General features: G+C 41.3%; 1 protein-coding gene across 1 annotated transcript in view; it reads left to right on the forward strand.

The window, feature by feature from the left end:
* Window positions 1-13,461, forward strand: part of snta1 (syntrophin, alpha 1) — a 42,460-nt gene extending 28,999 nt beyond the window's left edge. The window contains exons 3-8 of the mRNA XM_074641912.1: window positions 6,327-6,522; window positions 6,822-7,011; window positions 7,998-8,128; window positions 8,551-8,747; window positions 10,497-10,684; window positions 11,864-13,461. Of these exons, the coding sequence (XP_074498013.1) occupies window positions 6,327-6,522; window positions 6,822-7,011; window positions 7,998-8,128; window positions 8,551-8,747; window positions 10,497-10,684; window positions 11,864-11,956 (995 nt within the window). The 3' untranslated portion in view covers window positions 11,957-13,461. The remainder of the gene's footprint in view (window positions 1-6,326; window positions 6,523-6,821; window positions 7,012-7,997; window positions 8,129-8,550; window positions 8,748-10,496; window positions 10,685-11,863) is intronic.
* The last annotated feature ends 296 nt before the right edge of the window (window positions 13,462-13,757 follow it).

The raw sequence follows: 13,757 nt of genomic DNA on the forward strand, positions 1-13,757 counted from the left end.
TGCAAAGTAATCAAATCTGTGCTCTGGCAGTATGTGAATTAGTTTAAAAGTCTGCCATCTCTCTCTCTCTCTCTCTCTCTCTCTCTCTCTCTCCCTCTCGGCCTCTCTCATGCCATACCTTACACCCTCTCCCACCCCCAGGTTGGCATTTATCCATGATTTTAATGAGATGGGCTATAGGAACAATGAACTTATCTAAATCATTCAGAACAGGGGAAATCTTGGGCTGACTGACGCTGCCAGAAAGAGACACACATTAATCAGCGAACACACAAACCTGACATTTATTAACTGTACGTGATCTCACAGAGATCACTGAAAGGAGACACTGATGTACACTTTCTTTTTGCACATGTACACACATGCCTCAAAACAGACATAAACACCACCTGAGGGTTTGGTAAGTCGGAGTAGAAAACCATGCATTTATCTGCTGAGCCTGACTGATAATACATTGTTGTGTACACTGATGTGGATAAGGTGCTACTGATAACATTGATACCACTAGACGTCGCGTTCTCCCTCCCCCGTTCTGTTGCATTTACTTCACAACAAGTCATTGCCAGGCACTTACTGTCAATCTCAGCCATTTATCCATTTTTTCACTAACTGATGACCCAGAGATACCACGTGATACCAACGTTGTTTTACTATTGTTTTTACTATCTCAGAAGGAGGCGGGGGTCACGACATAAGCAATATCTTTCTAATATTTAGTTGCATCCTCTTTGGCACAATCACCATCTTGTCTCAAAATATAAAAAATCCAAATTTTCTACACCATCTAATTTATGATTAGCAGACTTTTAAAGTGGGCCCGGTCATGATTTTAATTATCTTTTACCTCGATTGACCTCAATGTACTGAATGTTATTTATGATGTTGTTTTGGCCCAAGAAATCTCTGTTCGTTGGTGGCGTAACATTGGGACATTCTTTGTCTGACATGGTTTACAGAGCCAACAGCATGCTTCTGAGGTCGCTGACTGGCCAATGACATTCCAGCTGCTCCCACGGTAACCAGTGGCGGCGGCGGGGGGGGGGGAGGAAGTTCAGCTTGTGTTCAGCTTTAGAGCATTGTTTCGCCACTTACAAGCCAATGGCACTTTTTGACCGCACGTTTTAAAGCATGTCAAACTACATGAACTTACTGTTTTTTCTGATTAGATACCTGTAGAAGCAACTCTCAGAATCCTTAAACCATCAGAGTGTGTGGATGCAGGCTGAGGGTTGGGTTGATGTTGGTTTGTCTCGGTGTCTATATGTATATAAGGCAATCGACACAATTGGTTAAGCAAAGTTTGAAAATTTAAACTTGTGCTTTGGCAATTTGGACCGTCATCCTGGGAACTGGAAAAGAAAAAAAGCTTTTTTCCAACCACAGTTAAGTGAATTGTGTCAAAACTGAATTGGCTGAAAATGTCCGGTCAGGATTTGTGAGGTTCAATGTAAAGACTTAAGCAGGAAAAGCTTAGTGGCAGATTCTGCAGAAGAAGCAAAGAAACTCCTCATACACACACGCACGCGCACACACACAGTACAAAAGTAGTTTCGCTGGCTGCCAGATAAGCTAAAGTAATAACAGTGCCATCTCAGCTAATTTTAGCTCTGTATTGAATGTGCCGCCACTGGTATTCATGGCAACATTTCTGGCTGAGCTTAACTGTATGTTCGGCCTCTGTATCGCCTGTCTCACTCTTTTTTTATTCTCTCAATCGTTCTCTCTCTATGTTGTTCATTCCTTTCCCCCATCCCTCTCTCCTTTTCATTCACCACTCTGTTTGAAAGCTATCTCGTCCCATTTGTTATGCGGGGCCACAGCTAATGCCTGACATTTCTAATCTGGGAAACACCAATGCGATCATTTCCACATTGGAGACAAGTAAAGCCTCTTTACAAAAGTAAATATCTCCTTATACTTGATATGATTGTTGTTTTTTCCCCCAGCCTATTCTGTTCTGCAGTTTGTGCAGCATGAAACACAAACATAAACTCACGCTTACATAATAAAGAATAATGACCACTGAGAATAGAACACTGTTTACGTGCCAGATATTAAGCACCTGCAGCCATGCTTTCTTCTCACTCCTGACTTTCTCCAACAAAGTTTTTAAGAAACTTTTATTTAAAGTGTAGGGCCATCAGCATGACATCCTTTTACAGATAGCCATCTCTGACTGAAGTGCCAGTCTTTACCTGTACCTTTACCCACAAGAGGAAACCCTGCGGCTCTTTCTTATTCCGTATAGTTGCAGGGTTTAGGAGATCCTCTATGATGGCTTCCACTTGAAACAACAATCCCATTTCCATTGCCAGTTCTGTGGCCAGCCTGCCATATTGAGAGTGACCACATCAATTTTGAATGGCCTTGGTCCAGCAACAAGGAAGCAGTTGGCTTCCCCGTGGTACAAACATCAATGGGTTGGCACAGGAACAAGTGGACAGAAGCTCATTTCCATGAAACATTACGTATGCAAGTTGACAGCCACTTCAAAGCTGGAGCTGGTACATATTGGTTGCTCACTGCTTCCCAGTCTACAAATCCCCGATGGATCTGGTTTTGTCTGCAAATGCACAAATCTTTTATGGTACATTTAGCTGATTCTGCATAGTGTAAATTAGGCAAGTAGTCAAGTGAAATAAACTTTTATAGGCCCTTCTAATGCATTAGGGTCATGTAAGGTGGGTGTGAGTGCGTATGCCAACAAGTCCATACACAAAAGTGTAACGTTAGGGGGGCATAGAGCAAAAACCACAGTGGTAACGAAGGAGTGATTTTACATTTAGGTCCTGAGATACCTGAGTTTAGGTACCAATACACAACAAAACTTTTTTCCCCTGTAAGAATACAAACTACGCCCTAAATCATCCCCTGCTTTATGGTCTATTTGACTCTAAATGGGACCATAATTTACTAAATGAACATCACGCTGTATTGAAGAAGACTTGAAACTAGCGATTGAGACCATAAACTCATGTTTACAATGTTTACTGAGGTAATAAATCAAATGAGAAGTAGGGTCATTTTCTCATAGACTTCTATATGATCAGACTTCTTTTTGCAACCAGAGGAGTCGCCCCCTGCTGGCTGTTAGAAAGAATGCAAGTTTAAGGCACTTTTGCATTGGCTTCACATTTGAGACCTGGAGGTTGCCCACTGATAAAAACACTTTTCTTCATCCAACCAAAAGCTGAGGATTCTTAAATGCTATTTAAACACCAGTAGTCATAATAGAAACGTGTCTGAATAAAATACAGCTTATATTTGTCAAAACTAGGATTTAAATCAGAAACTATGTGTCAAAGAACAAGTAAAAAAAAAAAAAAAAGAGTACAAATAAGCGTTCAATGCCAGCCTTCTGTGCTGCAGACACCAAGTCTGTATCAAGAACACTGAGGCTCGATACACAGCTGTGGGGATTCCACACCATCAATATATATTTTGGATATGCGTTACTTTGTGTGTGTTTGCATGTGTGCTTACTTAGCCATGTGAGTGTGTGAGCAAGTGTTGGCATTAAACCCAGACTGTGTCATAAATGTTTGTCCTATACTGGTAAACCAGAGAGAGTGAATGATACAGGGAGAGAGTATATGAGGCAGGCATTTTCAATACTCTTAATCCAAAGTGGGGAAAAAGTCTTTCTTCTCAGTGATTCTTCATAGATTTGAGTGAAAAACCTTTAATGGCAAGATTTTTTATCTTTCAGATATGGAAACAATCCACATCCCAATCAGAACTGAAAAGGGAACTGGCCTCATCTCTGAATAGAGGGAAAGATTAAAGAAGTATTAGAGATCCATGACAATATTATTGAGAAAGAATATGATTCCAAAGAAGAGGTGCAGATGGGAAGACGGCGAACATTGTGCTGACTCAGAGGAGCTACTGTATGTTTATAGTGTTCATAATTTAGGTCATGCCCTTTCCGCAGCAACTTAAGTCCCCTCTGACATACATGCTCTGCCAGTTTTAAATATTTGGCATCACGTTTGAAAAGGAACCAGAGTAATTTTTTCCATAAACGTTGTTCTGGCAGTTTTCCTACTTAGGGCCACGTAACCTTTCTGTGCTCACGTGTGAGTACATGCAGTTACTTTTAAATGCACACACAGTTTTATGACGTTCTTGCATTTGACATGTCTCCATATGGCATTAGAACCAATTTTGGGAGACAAGAAAGTGACACTTTATTGTAAATCCTGGGCTTTTGATCATACTAAGGATTTTAAAGTGGCAGATTAGACTGAAATGAGGGACTGCTTTTATAAGAATGGCTGGAGATTGACACTGAAATTTGATAACTGTTTTATCCACCGTGCCAAGGACAAGATAACAAGTGAACAATCTCTCGCCTTGTTCGTCGTATAGAACTTCCAAGCGATGCCTCTCCTCGCGGGCTGGATGCCAATCGTGTGAGCTTTACATCCGTAGCGGTCGTGTCCTTTTTAAACAACCTGACACTTTTCCCCTGTCTATAATTCTTTACCCTCTATTTAATCACTGAGTCACCTCCTGATAGAAGAGAAGAATCTGAATTACTAGTGTGCTCTCTATTTGTAGTGAAATAACACCATAAAAGGGAAGGAGCCACTACCCAGTCCTGGATATGATGTACTGTGTGATGTTTTAACTAAATAACTGTATGGCTGCCTGCCTGCCTGATTGCCGGGCTCTATTCTGGGATTGGTGGGACCCCCCCCTGTCTCTCTCTGCGCTGTTGTCCTGCGCTGTGACTCTTCTACTTGCCCTCTGGCCACATGCCTCTTGCACTGTGCAAGAAGAGCACTTCATACTTCCCCAGTGAAACCAGAGCGCTGCCTTCAGCCTTCAGCCTCATGCCTTGCCATGTCCTCTGGGCTATTTTTACTCCAGCAGTGGCCACTTCTGCCAAACCCATACCACAGCCTACTGGACTGGAGCTGAGGCCGTGTGTGTGTGTGTGTGTGTGTGTGTGTTTGCAAGGTTGTGTGTGTAGGTGTATGTAGGTTTGTGAGTGGTAAAACTGTGCATTTAAAAACAGATGTGAGCAAAATAGAGCTGGGCAATGTGCCAAAGAAAGACAATATAATTCTAATAATTATGTGCCGCAATATTGTAGTTATTGGAAAACGACACAAAAGGCTCTAATTTTGAGGGCATAACATTTTAGTTTTTTTATTAAAAGATAAATAGCGGTGTGTGTGTGTATCAACTCGTTGTCAGAGAGAAGAGAGAGCAGAAAGGGCAGCTGGTGTATCAATATTGTAGAAAATTAATAATGAAACCATTTCAAATGTTCATATGTATCTATACTTCGATCTTTTTAACAACACTTTTGTAAATACTTATATAAAAGAACAGGGGCCTGTTTCAAAAAAGCAGAATAAAGAAATCCAGGATAAGAGAGAAAGCGAGGCTAGACCTAGTCTAGTCAGTTTATCCTGGCCTGACGCGTTTCATGAAGGCCAAGCCAGGCTGAGGAGACTAGGTTGTGCCAGGTGTAAGTAATTCAGATAGATGCGCGTTCACTGCTTTCCTCAATAGACCACGAGGTCGATCACAGATTTACGGACGCTGCAATGGAGTAAACGCGTTCCGCGTACTTTAAACCCAGTGAGAAACATCTACTAATGAAAGATTACGAGGAAATTAAGCGTATAATATGTGAGAAGGAGACACGGCTGTCGGCTGCTGTGATAAAACAGCGAGAAAATAATGTGGCAGACAATAGCGGAAATCTTTGCAGCTCTACAATGAATCACTATTTGTCCCCAAAGGGTTATTGGTTGTGCAGTGATAAAACACAAAACACAAGATCAAATAAAAGCAAATGAATTTTAACAATTCAGTTAGATTATAAATGACCTTAAGCTATTTAGAATTTGCATTCCCCAACACCTCAGCCATGCCACACAGTGTCAGTACACAGCTGGAGGAAACTACATCCCCTCTCTGCCTCCAGCTGGTGCCCAACACAGACCCACTCATGCCAGAATCAGCCACATACAACAAAAGTACAACATTAAAGAAACATATAGTCCAGTAAATCATACTATATGTGTGTCTACTCTTTTAGGATAGAAGCATAGACTTGCTTCCTGAAAGAGCGTGATAAGCACAATGTAAAAAGCTGAGAAATCTGAAGTGGCAGAGAATTCTTTCCAGATGAGTTTATTTTTAAAGCTGTTAAGTGCTGCTCCAGCTTTCAACTCATCTCCGAACCTGGAGGCTCCATATTCACATCCCAAATTCCTTTTTTCTCTCCCTCCTCTGTCCTCTTGTACATCTTCTGGCTGTCCCGCTTTATCTAATTCTCTCTCTCTCACGCTCTCGCTCTGCCTCAGTGAAGTACATCAAGGAGATGTCGGCCTTCTTTAAAAACTCGGGGTCCCCTGGGGCAGCCCTCCCCTGGGACTCTCCCCCCTCCACGCCTCAGAGGGGCTCTGAACTCTCACCTGCCGAGGTGAAGGAGCCCCGCAGCATCCCGCTGAAGATGTGCCAGGTGTCACGGAAACAGTGCCCCCCGGACACAGAAAACAGGTACAGCACACAGCTGTTAGAAGTTTTACGTCATATTTTTTGATTTTCAGTTCATACGTTCTTTAATAAAAAAATAATCTGACGGATCTCAACCTGGAAATAGCAAATTGGCTCAGAGAGAATACTGTAAAAGGGACTCCTTACCCCATCTCCTTCACATATTCTCTTTGTTAATATCTGAAACTTTCTTTTTCACCCTTGAGCTTTCGTCTTTTATTTCTCTAACTGCCCCTTTTCTCCTTTTGTTTTTTTGTCTCCCTGCTTGCTTCCCTCTCTCCTCCTCTCATCTCATCTGCTAGGTATTTCGAGGTGATTTCGTTCAGCAGAAAGAACTCCGTGTTCCTGCGGGCGAAAGACCCAGCCATGGCTCAGTCTTGGTACAACGCCATCCAGGCCGGCGCTGCCAACCTTTTACCACGGGTGAAGGAGGAGATGAAGAGCATGCAACTTGGCACGGAGGTCAAACATCTGGGTTGGATTACAGAGCAGGTATGCAAGAATGCAGATATGCATGGTCCATACTGCAAGACCTGCACTATAGTATTTAGCTCTTTTTTATATGTTTGGTAATGTTGTTTTTAGCATGTTTTTTTCTATATGTTATATGATTTTGTGCTATTTTACATGTCTTTCTGGGGTAAAGACACTTTCTAACATAATAAAGTGTAATCCAATCCTAAAGTGCATGCAGCGACACAGAACTACAGGAAGCACATAATAGCTAGTTCACACTACACGACTTTAGCCCTTATTTTCTGCTCCCCGACAAAAGCCCCAGATCAGAGGCAAATCCGTGTTGGCTTGCCGCTCACACATCGGTGCTCGGGCGTCATGTGTAAGATGCTCAAAGACGCAAGCCGAGAGGCTCGCCGATGCCTCGCAGACACGTTCCAGATGCCTAACATGCTAAATATCTGGACCTATCGGAAAGCCACAAGCTACAACCAATGAGAGTGTGAGACACGGGTTGAGGGAAAACCTGGGGGACGAGGGGTACTGTATGTGTTGCGATTGCAACACGGAGCAAAGTTGTTGTTGCAGGCTATTTTGTAAACCCGTGCCTACAAAAACATCAGCAATGTGTATCCCGAATGGTATCACGTCATTTACCGTGTATTTCTCGCATGTTTTTGTGACAAAATGTAGTTAGGAGACCTCACCAGGGATTCCTCACAGTGAAAAATCTTGTAGTGTGTGACCCCCTGTCGCCGCTCAGTCATGTAGTGTGAAAACCACAACGACTCAAAGACTCCCGATTACAAGACAGCAAGTCGTGTAGTGTGAACAGTACTGCGATCTGACGACTTGTGAAAGTCATGTAGTGTGAACTCAAGTTAATTTATGGTCACGTAACATCCTTTATTCATAACTGCAACCTACTGATGTCTCTGGGCATTACTGTCATAAATGTCAGGTAACCGTAAAGCACCATATGAGTTTAAATGATTTCTTTTAACTCTGTTACAAATGTGCAGGTGACCCAGGGTCCAGAGAAACCAATACTGGCCATGTTGACTGACAGAGACCTGCTCCTCTATCCCTCCTTGCCTGAAAGCAAAGAGAGCCTCAGCAGCCCCACCAAGAGTCACCCGCTCATTGCTACCAGGTTCAAACACACAAATGCCTTCATATATACACATACACCTCAATATTTCTTAACACGCACAAGCACACGTAGCACATTTGGCATTTAATAAACTTCTATCCTCCACCCTGTACAGACCCAGTCTAGAGAGCACAAGCTCACTCTTTCCATAACTGGACTGTTGGACATTTTGCCTCATGATGTCACATTCATTTGGAAAACATTAGTGGAACCAGAACCTATGACTCATGTGTTTTTCCTCCCTTCTTTCTCTCCTGTGCACTCTCACTTTTTTTTTTTTTTTTTTTTTTTTTACACATCTGTATCACTTTCTGTGTAACGCATAAACACGCATACCCCTTCATTTGCTCTTCTGGCTAATCCTTTTCCATGAATCTTTAATTACCCTCTCATTTTGTCATACTTTCTCCCCTCCTCTTTAGACTGGTCCACTCCGGCCCAGGGAAAAGCTCTCCTCTCCTGGACTCCGACCTCTCGTTTGGCCTGCGTTCAGGCACTAAGCAGGGCGTGGAGACCCATGTGTTCAGGGTGGATTCTGCCAAGGAGCTGTCCACCTGGACTCATCTGCTGGTGGAGGGCTGCCATAACGCCGCTGAGCTCATCAAGGAGGTCACCACGGGTAAGGATGCAGAGATTTGTTTTTTGACTCCCAGTTCTGTCTTCGTTCTTGCTACACAGCTCCTCCACCTACGAGTAGAAAAATTCAAATTTTTGTTCTGAGTGATGCAACCGAGGTTCAAGGTTTGACTCCCACTGGGGTCGCCCTGTTCTCATGGCACTGCAAGTTCCTTGTGATGAATTCACTAAATGTTACATGCCACAAGATGAGAGGCATATTAGGTCTATAATATGATGCCAAAAGAAAGAATTGTGTTGAGGTGCTACTTCAGGTTGCAGTGGCTGCCTCTATTAGTAGGTCAAAGTGAAGGCCTGCTAGTTTATGATGAGTATCAACTATTAAATTAATCACCAACTATTTTGATAATCTATTAATCTGCTTGAGTAATTAAAAAAAAAAAAAGTCTAAATTCTCTGATTCCAGCTTCTTAAATGTGAATATTTTCTGGTTTCTTTACTCCTCTATCACAGTAAACTAAATATCTTTGAGTTGTGGACAAAACAAGACATTTGATGACGTCATCTTGGGCTTTGGGAAACACTGATCGACATTTTTTACCATTTTTTTACATTTTATAGACCAAACAACTAATCGATCAATCGAGAAATTAATCGACAATGAAAATAATTGTCGCTAGTTGCAGCCCTACTACACACTTTTATTTTACATCAACGAAAAAGTGCTATCCTTTAAGGCACAATCGATCTAAAAGCGAATAAAAGAGGAGTCTTTCTACCACAACTCCATACAAAACACTGCTGTCACTCTAAAAGTGATTGACATGTCTTTTACACTGACTGATGCAAGTCAAGATGTGAATGTCACGCAGTTAAATATGCCTATATTTTCAATTCCGATCTGCTGACCATCAAAAACGCTGATTATATCGATCAAACTGCTCAATCATACATTTGATGATGCCTCAAATCTATTTAATGCAAACAATCACTGCTTGGACATGGTTTCTATTGAACAGAGACACACAAACATCTCACTACATAATAGAGACCCGTCTCACAAAGCAGGATTAGGAGTTAGCATTTATTGTTTCTATAGCACAACGATTTAGGGGCTGTAGTCTTCAACAAAAATGTCCTCAATCTCTTTTGGCTGCATGTTTATAACATACTTGAAATGGGTTTTTAGAAAGGAAAGCTTTTGGTAATAGATGAAGAGCTTGAGAGGAGACAAAGCATGTTTTGTTTCAAGTACAGCTGTATATACGGTGTCTTATACAGTAAGCCCATGTCTGCACTGAGTGCAGCTCTTTTCATTTCCATGATCCAGATTCTGTATATTAGTCATCAAAGTTTCTACTGGAAACTTGGTAATCCTACTCTGTGAGACAGGCACCAGGTCGGTGCAGTGGAGTAATGCGGTTACATCGCCCTCTGCTGGTAGCATGAAGTGGTGCAAAAACTTCCAGCCTAAAAACCTAAAATGGTCTAATTTTAGCATCAGAATTAGGACAAGTGTTCCGTTTAACTAAGACCTATTATCTCCACTGAACAATAACCATTATTTGAGTCTCACTGTTATCCTTTCAGTGTCACATTCATAGGATACAGCCAAGAATTCTGGGCTCTGTATCAACACCGTAACACTGAGCTCACAACAAAATGAGAGAAATATGTAATATAAATCCAGATTTATTTGACAACAACTTCGGCTGTGTGCTGTAAAACCATTACATTACCTTCCCTTTGTCCGCCTCTGTGTAAGCCATGTTTTTCTTCTCTCCCCTGGCAGCCTGTAGTTGGAACGGGAAGGAGTGTACCCTGGGAGTGCACATTGACGAGGGTTTCACACTATTCACAGAAGAGATGGGTGTCAGGAAAAGTATTCTGCTTCAGCAGCCCTTCGAGCGCCTAAGAATGTCCTCAGATGATGGAGTTCGCATGATGTTCCTCGACTTTGGAGGCCCGGAGGCCGATATTGTAAGAATCCTTTTTCCCATTAGCATTTTTAATATCATTATAAAGCCACCATGAATTTGAGCTGTTATATTGAATATGTCTGAGTTAGCTTTAATTGTTGTTATCAAACATGACAGTATGGTGAGATAATCTATAACCACATTATATGTCTTAACTTAAAGGAACAGTGTGTAGTGTTTAAGGGACTCTATTGGCAGAAATATAATATATTTTATTTAGTGTATAATCTCCTGAAAATAAGAATTGTTGTGTTTTTATAACCTTAGAATGAGCCGTTTATATCTACATAGGGAGCGGGTCCTCTATATGGAGCTGGTCGCCATGTTTCTTCAGTAGCCCAGAACAGGCAAACCAAACACTGGCTCTAGAGAGGGCCATTCGCACTTTCACGTTTTTGCATCAGCCAAAGTAGTTCTCTACATGCTTAGCACACTGGAGAAGTTTCAGTTGGTTGCAATCTGCAACCTCACCGCTAGATACCGCCAGATTCTTCACACTGTACCTTTTAAAAGCGCCATCACAAAACTGTCAAAACTGAGTATATGGCTGGACCATGTGTGGTCAGTCTGTGAATTTGTGGCTAAACTGTTATACAAATAGTCAGTGGTCATGTCTATAATGTTAAATCCAGCGGTACATGTCCACCAGGACGGTGGGGACGCAGTGCTCCACTTACCTGGCCGTTCAAGCGTAATGCACCTGATTGGTCTCTGGTTTTCTGCTTGCTGTTTCAAACTAGAAACAACATGGCGGCCTGCTCTTAATCTTTCTGTTATTCCATCCAAACAATCCACCAAAATCTACTTCTCAAAGCATGTTAAGTGAGAAATAGGCGATGCCACTGCTGAATCTTGTTTCATTTTAGGACTAGATCACCTAGTTTGACAGCTTCGTCCAAGTTTTGTGAGCCGGACGTGTCGCGCTCGACAGGTTCATTTGCATAAAGGACTGTTCCCCACCTTTTCATTTTGAAAGAGCAACGGCCAATGAGGAAACTCCGACACTCGGCCGACCAATCGTGTAACTTCATCACTCAGTCACTCACTCAGTCAGTGACAGACTTTTGCGTTCGCTGCAAAAAATATAATCTTGCAACATGCAAAAATGTTGATCATTAAATGAATGAACTCTCTTTCTCTTTCACATTTCCTGCTCTCCAAACTCTGTCTCTTCTTTCAGCAACTGGACCTCCACTCTTGCCCCAAGACCATAGTCTTCATCATCCACTCTTTCCTGTCTGCTAAGGTCAAGCGACTCGGCCTCCTGGCATGATAATGGCCGACCATCCAGAACATCAACGATAGGAATATTCAATAAAACACACAGCAGCCAGAAGCCTCTGAAACACCAGAGGATGTGGTCCCGGGAAAAGATGCCGACTAACCCCCTTCTTTTCAGCCCTCCTGGGCCTCTAAATAGATTGTCTCTCTCTGGTCAGGCACCTGCTGGTCTTTCTAGGAGAATGAAGAGAAAACTGCGACATTGATGGACCTTTTGTTGAACTTTTAGTTGCAAGGTAAAGAGAGGTTTTTACAGACGGCGTAAGTCAGCAGCCATTTAGACGATCTGACGTGTCAAATCTGTTAACGGTGGGTCATCACACTTTACGATGGCAAACTGTGTGAAATGACAGCCTGCATCTTAATGTCTCTAAGCTTGAAGTCCCAGACATTTTTCTGTTTTTTTGCCCCATTGTTCAGTTTTGTTTTGTTTCATGAGTCACGGAAGGCCTTTGTCACGAGCATCCTTTCATCTTTCAATCGTTGCTTTATGCGCCGTGAGCAGTCATAACAAAAGTTATTTCACAAATGTCCTGATTGATGTTGGACAAACATGTTTTTTTTATATAAAGGCAGCTTCAGTGGAGTGACAGAATGACATGACTGATCACTACATGATCAATAGTCAGACAACTATAACTATATGCTTTTTATGTGGATGCTTAAGTTGCCTTTACCCTGGATTTTCATGAAAAAGCTACTTTTTGTTGAAGACAAATGCCAAATCAAATATATTTTTTTCATAGCAGCTGAGCAACTTCTTATTATAATTTCCTCTCCGTCTCTCTTCTTCTGTTTTAAGCGTGCTCAACCACGGGCCTAACAAAGAGAAATGACTAACGGAGTATATTATAAGAGGCTTTTTTTTTTGTAATTTGTGTTTTAGCTTAACCAATAAATTAGATAAAAACTTTTTTTTTCCCAACGAAAACAGACACCTTCCTTGAATCTAGATGGCCTCAGCAGTTTCATTTAATATCAAGTACAAAATAAGAGCTCTTGTGTTTTTGGAGTCCTACCGACAAAGGCTGTTCCGTAATCATGTATTGATGGATGACAAACAGTTGGCTGAAAGAGTTTCCAGTCCAGCTGAGCTTCTTCTCCTGTGTGGTTAAGCTTTCACGTTTAAACTGATTTTATAATACAGTGTTTTTCACAATTTAATCATGAGAGGACAAACGGTCTTCATTAGAAAGCACCATTTTCTACACAATTTGTCCAACATTTAAAGATGTTAATTTACCATATAGAAGATGTTGAGTTGTTTACACCATAAAGTTTTTTTTTTTTTCTTTCATCATTTGTGTCGACTGAACATCCACAACTTGGGGCCTTCTCTCTGTGTCCAACACTAAACAGACTTGTATTAATATATATTTCAAAACTAAAACCTGTTTGCTTTCAAGAATAAAATGTATTGTATATTCTTATTTAAACAAAGGTGTGCCTTGCAGGGTTGTTTGTATATAAACATGTAATAAACTTTGTTAACTTTTATTGTTTACGTTGCATGTGCTTTATTGATAACATATTAATGTCACTCTTGATTATTTTATTTCTCTCGTTGGCTTCCCTGAAGACCGAGGCTCAATTGAAAACAGAATATCTACACTTGATCATTTGTTTTCTGCAGCGTAGTTTCAATATGAAACCCAAAATCATATTGAATTTCAATCTGGTTCACAGATTGATAGCTTACTAGTTAAAGCTGCACTGATAAATATCTTTATATTAGCAAAAGATAAACTATGTAACGTGAAAAGTGTTGTTTGAAGTGACAAACACACTTAACT

Source organism: Sebastes fasciatus, chromosome 1 (assembly GCF_043250625.1).
Source record: "Sebastes fasciatus isolate fSebFas1 chromosome 1, fSebFas1.pri, whole genome shotgun sequence".
Lineage (NCBI taxonomy): Eukaryota > Metazoa > Chordata > Actinopteri > Perciformes > Sebastidae > Sebastes > Sebastes fasciatus.